The 6255-nt window shown below is 54.3% G+C and overlaps 1 protein-coding gene across 1 annotated transcript; it reads right to left on the reverse strand.

The window, feature by feature from the left end:
• Positions 1–1264: 1264 nt before the first annotated feature.
• Positions 1265–5225, reverse strand: LOC110551313 (cytochrome b-c1 complex subunit 10). The gene is made up of 3 exons (XM_021641807.2): positions 5069–5225; positions 2404–2553; positions 1265–1394 (listed from the first exon to the last, which is right to left on the reverse strand). Exons 1-2 carry the CDS (start codon positions 5116–5118, stop codon positions 2436–2438), a joined length of 168 nt encoding a protein of 55 aa, XP_021497482.1. The 5' UTR covers positions 5119–5225; the 3' UTR covers positions 1265–1394; positions 2404–2435.
• Between the last annotated feature and the right edge of the window lie 1030 nt (positions 5226–6255).

A 6255-nucleotide genomic window follows, 5' to 3' on the forward strand; every position in this document is an offset into this window, starting at 1 on the left:
CCTCGCTTGTGTTCTGACTGTGTGAGTGAGCCTCAGAGGCCGAGCTCAGTGCGCACAGGGCCAACCTAGCCATTTTTAGCTTGGTTTGGAACAAGCTGAGTTCTGTAGCTCAGTCACTCTCCTTATCTTGCCTTCCACCATGGGAAGACAGGGCCTGACCACCTCAGAAGTCAGAGGCCTTACTCTCTTTAACTCCCACACTCTTCTTCAGCACCCTGAGTGGCCACCAGGCCCTGGGCTTTTGGAAAGATTTATATGTGAATATTTAGCCTGCATGTGTGTCTGTGTGTCATGTGTGTGCCTATTGCTCATGGAGGCCAGAGATGGTATGGGATCCCTGGGACTGACTGGAGCCACTGTGTGGGTGCTGGGAATTAAACCTGGGTCTTCTGCAAGAACAGAGGCTCTTAACCACTGAGCCATGTGCAACCACTTCTTTTTATCCTTTTATTTTTAATTAGACCTCATATAGCCCAGGCTAGCTTATCTATGTATCAGGAGATGAACCTGATCTTCTTGACCTGACATCCACAGTGCTAGGAAGACAGGTACCACTGTACCCAGAACTTTCTGAGACAAGAAGTCACTGCATGGTCTGGGCAGTGGTGGTGCATGCCTTTAGTACCAGCACTTGGGAGGCATAGGCAGGCAGATCTCTAGGTCGGAGATCTCTAGGCCTGGTCTACAGAGTAAGTTCCAAGAACAGTCAGGGCTACACAGAGAAACACTGTTTCAAAAAACAAAACAAAAAGTTTAAGGCCAGACTTGGCTACTATTGAGTTTGAGGCTAGCCTGGGCTACTCACAACTCTGTCTCAAAATCAAAGAAAAGCAGGAAGAATAAAGCCCTGCTCTACCTGGGTATGGATGGTGGCCCCAGGATCCCTGAACACTAATTTAAAAGCCATTAAAGTTCCCAGGCTTGGTGGCACATACCTTTAACTGCAGTACTCTGGATGCAGGGGCAGGCGGATGTCTGTGAGGCCAGCCTGGTGTACAAAGAGAGTACAGGACAGCCAAGGCTACACAGAGAAACGCTGTCTCAGAAAACCAAAACAACAAAAAGCCATTAAAGTTGAAAGTGACTTATGGGGCCAGCCACAGAGAACAACTGCAGTTTTCATCCATAAACTGTGTCAGTGTGGTAAGGATTTCTGCCATTAAAGACTCCAGATGTGCAAATGCTGAGTGCTTAAAGGACCCTTGGGTTGGGGATGCCTTGAGGACAAGGCGGGAGGCAGATGGCACAGGAGAAGGCCCAGGCATTGGAGGCAAGAAGAAGGTTTAATGACACACCCGTCATGGTAGCCCCAGTGTCCATCAGCGCAGAAGCTCCCCAGGAGCGAGTGGCTTCCTAGGCATCCTGGCTGCTTCTGAGGTGGCTGGGTGTGGCACCTGGGGGAAGGGACAACACAGTATGAGCTAAGCACAGAGAGGACGGTCAGGCGACTGCCGGGCCTTTCTCTAAGACAAGGTGAGAGGGCTAGGGAGGGCAATCGCTTCCATCCCCAACAGACCCGCAGCAAGCCAGGCAGCCCGCCAGTCTAGCCAGTGCTTGAGCGCCAGGCTCAGTGGTAAAGCTGCTCTGGCGCAGAGTGGGTTCAGTTCCCAGCAACCACTCCCACCTGTGGCTCCAGGTCCAGTAGCTCTGATGCCCTCTTGTGGCCTCTCTGCACACTGCAGATGACCCCCCACACACACACATAAGTAAGTCTTCAAAAAAATAAGGGTAGAGGGGTTAGAGATGGCCCAGTGAGTAAGAGCCTGCTATGGAAGGATGAGGAACTGCGTTTGAATCTCTGGTATCACGTGAAAGCCAGGCACATCTGCATGCGTATAGGTCAGCACTCTGGGGACAGGGTGGCAAGAGCCAGGCAGGTCCAGGGAAGATGCTAGCTGGCCAGAACCCAGCCGCAGTGGCTTAGTGACAGACCTCGTTTCAAGGTCATAAAGTGGAGACAGATAGAGGAAGACTCCCCATCAGTCTCTGGCCTCCAAACCTGTGTGTGCCCATACATACATGCACACATACATATATACCAGGTGGAGCATGCATGGTCTGAACAGGACTGTCCTATGGGCAACAAGCACCAACATTACCAAAACAGCTACCACTTTGGTGTGGTTTGATGGAGACACTGTTGCATGCCCTAAGCATATCCCAGGAGGCCTGTGGCAAGGGACAGCCTCAACTCTTCGTCTGAACAATGGGCTCCTGCCTCCCACCCGTAACTGAGGCCCAGCTCTCCAGCACTGGCTCCATGGGCAAGGCTGCTGGCCAGCTCAGCCGCTGAGAGTATCAGAATCCATAATGGGGGTTGGGGGAGGCCTCGGGAATCTCCTGTTCCATGTCCAGGCCGCCCCGGGATCCCCAACCCATGATAGGCCCACCATGCGGACTCACCAGTGAGGCTTGTGGCAAGAGGATGGAGCTGCCTACTCCTTCTTAAACTTGCCATTGATGTATGGCACCCAGTCCAGGATCAGCCGCCAGTCCGTGGCCCACACCAGCCCCACGGCACCCACACCGCCCCACATGCTGGCTGTGGGCATCCTGGGGGGACAGAGACAGAATCTGCTGGTGACTTTGCCTGTGAGAACCTTCTATACACCCCACACTAAGGTCAGTCCACAGCCCTCGATGTTTCTTCCCAGTGCTTAAATGCATGGCAGCAGCTGCTGCACACCTTATGCTGGTACTCTCAGGAGGCAGAGGCAGGACCTCTGCTAGTTTGAGGACAGCGGGTTCCAAGATAGCCAGGGCTACACAGAGAAACCCTTTCTCAAAACAACTACAAATAAAACCAGCCCCAGGTACAGACTGAAATCCTATCTCAAAAACTAAAACAGAATAGTCAGGGCGGTGGTCACACCTAAAATGCAGCGCTCAGGCCGAGGCAGGCGGCCTCTCCGCCGGGAAAGACCCTTGTCACTAAGCCTAGTAGGTCAAGCTGCCCACTGACCTCCATGCCCACCCTGTGCAACATCCACATCCACACGACGTATGAAACCAAGAGGGCATGGTGGGCTCTTGCTCAGTAGGTAGAGAGCTCGTCCTGGGCTCTATCCTGAGCACTTCATAAACCAGATGTGGTGGACCATCAGGAGTTGATGGCCATCTCTGGCTACACAGGGAGTTAGAAACCAGCCTGGGCTCCAAGAGACCAAAAAGTGGGGTGAGGCCCAAGCTGGGAACCGAGCCTGACCGGAGAGCTTGGACGAGTTGTGCCTGACTCACACCACAACCAGCACTCCTGCTTGTAGGTCTTAGAGACAAGAACCTGTGCGCAGCTGCAGCACACCTGGAACCCGTGATCCTCCCACCTCAGCCTCCCAAGCCTTTGGATGACAGGCACACACCATCATGCTGAGCAACATGTTACACAGCATTTGAAACTGTGACAGCAGGCACTCATCTTCCAAGGACTGGATGTATGTGAAATCCTTGTCTGGGTTGGGTGGGACTTGGGGTGGATTCATCATAAGACCATTCCCTTTTGGACAATAGGACCAGGCTGCTGGGGGTCCAGCTGGCCCACCGGTCTCTCTGGTTGAGCCACTAAGAGCATGCAGACAGTCTGGAGAGAGCCCATGAACTTGAGCTACACCGAGATACCAGTCACCCACCTACACTGCCAGAACACCCAGCATGCTACCCCAAGCCTCAGATACAAACATTAGCTCCCACAGGTGAACCTTCCTCCTGGCCCCTGGCAGGTCACCTCTGCCTGAGGACTTCCATGCTGCCTTCCCTGAGCTCACCAATACCATGTAGCCTACCTAGTGGAGTCAGGAATGGCATACCTTATTGAGACAGGGCTCAATGTACCTCGAATTTACTGTGCATCAGAGGATGGCCATAAAATGGTTCTCTTCCCACGTCCTCAGTGTTGGGGTGATAGGTGTGTGGTGCTGGGGATAGACCCCGAGACCTCAGAATGTGTGAGATACTGGAATGGTGACCTTGGGCCTGTAGTATTAACTTGATAACTTTAAGAATACACATAGTCAGGCTGGAGAGATAGCTTAGAGGTTAAGAGCACTGTCTGCTCTTCCAAAGGTCCTGAGTTCAATTCCCAGCAACCACATGGTGGCTCACAGCCATCTATAATGAGATCTGATATACCCTTCTGGCCTGCAGACTTGCATGCAGACAGAACACATAATAACTAAATCTTTTAAAAATCTTCCAGCCCCCATGGCTGAAGCTTGTGCGGTGCCGGAACCCAGAACCTCATGTGTGCCAGATGACCGATTAACCCACTGAACCACAGCTGCATATTTGACACTCTTGGCTGACAATCGTTTAGCGGGCTGGGGCTGTCACTCAGTGGTGTGAGCGCAACAGTTCTAAGGTCATTGGAAAAAGCAAAACGCAAAATTCAATTAAAAGTTTAAAAAAGCCGGGAGGTAGGGGCTGGAGAGACGGCTCAATGGTTGGGAGAGCTGATACCCTTACATACGACCCACGTCCCCAGAACCAGGAGATGCAACACCCATCTTCTGGACACCTGCACTCACATGCGCACAAACTCGCACAAATACAAGTAGAAAAAACCTAAAACTTCCATGGGGATGGCCCTTCCGGAGGACCCAAGTTCAACTCCCAGCACCCACATGGTGCCTCACCCACGATGCCCTCCCCTGGACCACGCGGATACCAGGCATGCACATAGTACACAGACATGCACGCAGACAAAACACTAAGGTAAATAATCGTAGGTGCCTGAGATTCTAGCATTCAAGGAGTGTGAGGCGGGAGGACTGCTGGGAGTTCCAGGCCAAGCTGAGTTACAGAAAACTTTTCAAGATAATAATAATTAAAAAAAAAAAAAAAGACTGCAAAATCAAAGCCAACGGCCACACGAGGCTAGACTGAAAGTCGGAGTTCCGAGCCGCACAAGGCTCCCCAGGTCGGATGGGGAAACCGAGGCCCGGAGAAGCCCAGACACCGGACGAGAGCGATGACAGCCTGACCTCGGATCCTCCGCCTGCACTGTGTCCTGTCTCGGCCTCAGTCTCCCCTGGTCCCCAGGACACACGGGCGGGACGGCGGGCGGCATCCTCACCAATTCTTGACCAGTTCCCGGTAGCGCGGGCCTAGAAACCTGCTCAGCATCGCTGCAGGGCCTCAACAGTCAGGGTCACCCTGTTCCGCTCCCCTGGGCCACGGCGCCCGTGCAGACGTACGCCGCATGCGCGAAGGGAAACGCACCACCTCTTCCGGTGGCGGAGCCAATCGGCTCCTCAGACGTTTACGTCTACTTCCGGGGAGGGGAGACGGACAGGGCCAGACCCCGCCCCGGTGGGCGGGTCCTCTGTTGCTTGGCGCGCTGAGGGCGCCGCGGAGCCCGGCGGTGGCTTCTGGCAGCCCCAGGCGCGGGAATGGTGACTTTGAGCACGTAGCACTGATTGGATAAGCCTTCATAATAGATATGCGTCGTCGCTTTTGAGACGGACTCTCCGGTAGCCAGGGCTGGCCTCAGGGCCTGTTGCTTGCTAGGAGTGCTCCCCGCACCGATCCCGTGCGCAGTCCCCGAGGGGAGAGGCACGGATCGGAGCGCAGCTTTGCACGCAGTGGCGGTCGCCACCGAGTCGTTGAGGGAATGTGGCCAAATAGCAGGGCCGCTCGGGACCTCCCTTTGCCCGGCGCACAGGCAGGCTTTCAGTGGTCACCCTTTCTGCCTAAGTCCGTGTTCTGTCTGACCTCCCAGCTTCTCAGGAAACGCCCTGCCCGTATCGCTGACTGGCAGAAAGGTGGGCACATCCTCACACACACATCCCTCAGGAAGCATTTTAGAGGCTGTTTAAGCCAGGTGCCTGAATGGTGGGACCCGAAAGCCCAAAGGAAGGTCTGTCCTTTGTCTCGTGGGCCCCACTCTTGGCGGGTGTCTAGTGGTTAGTGACTGGTATGTGGGTGTCTGCTGAGCTCTGGACCCCACAAGTCCCATGGTCACAGGTTCTATTCTGCCACTGTCCTTAGCCAAGAACCAACAGAGTCCACAGTGCTGGGAGCTGGGGTTGAGGGGAGGGGTGGCTCGCTACTCGGTTGGAGGTTCCATTCCCCAGGGAATTGCGGAAGGGATAGGGGGATAGCACTCAGGAGACCACGTCCTCTGGTAGACACAAGATGACATCGGGCCAAGCAGACAGCTCAGTAGGTAAAGTGTCACACAAGCATGAGGACCCACACGAAAGGCCACGTGTGGTGGCCCATGCTTGTAACCCCAGCACTGGGAAGGCACTCAGGACTCAA

Source organism: Meriones unguiculatus, chromosome 17 (genome assembly GCF_030254825.1).
Source record: "Meriones unguiculatus strain TT.TT164.6M chromosome 17, Bangor_MerUng_6.1, whole genome shotgun sequence".
Classification (NCBI taxonomy): domain Eukaryota; kingdom Metazoa; phylum Chordata; class Mammalia; order Rodentia; family Muridae; genus Meriones; species Meriones unguiculatus.

Bases quoted from the DNA above. Each gene is read 5' to 3' on its own strand.
- LOC110551313 (XM_021641807.2), bottom strand. From the start codon at position 5,118: ATGCTGAGCAGGTTTCTAGGCCCGCGCTACCGGGAACTGGTCAAGAAT. The intron at 2,554-5,068 runs GTGAGGATGCCG...CTGTCCCCCCAG, and splicing joins CGGGAACTGGTCAAGAATTG to GATGCCCACAGCCAGCATGT.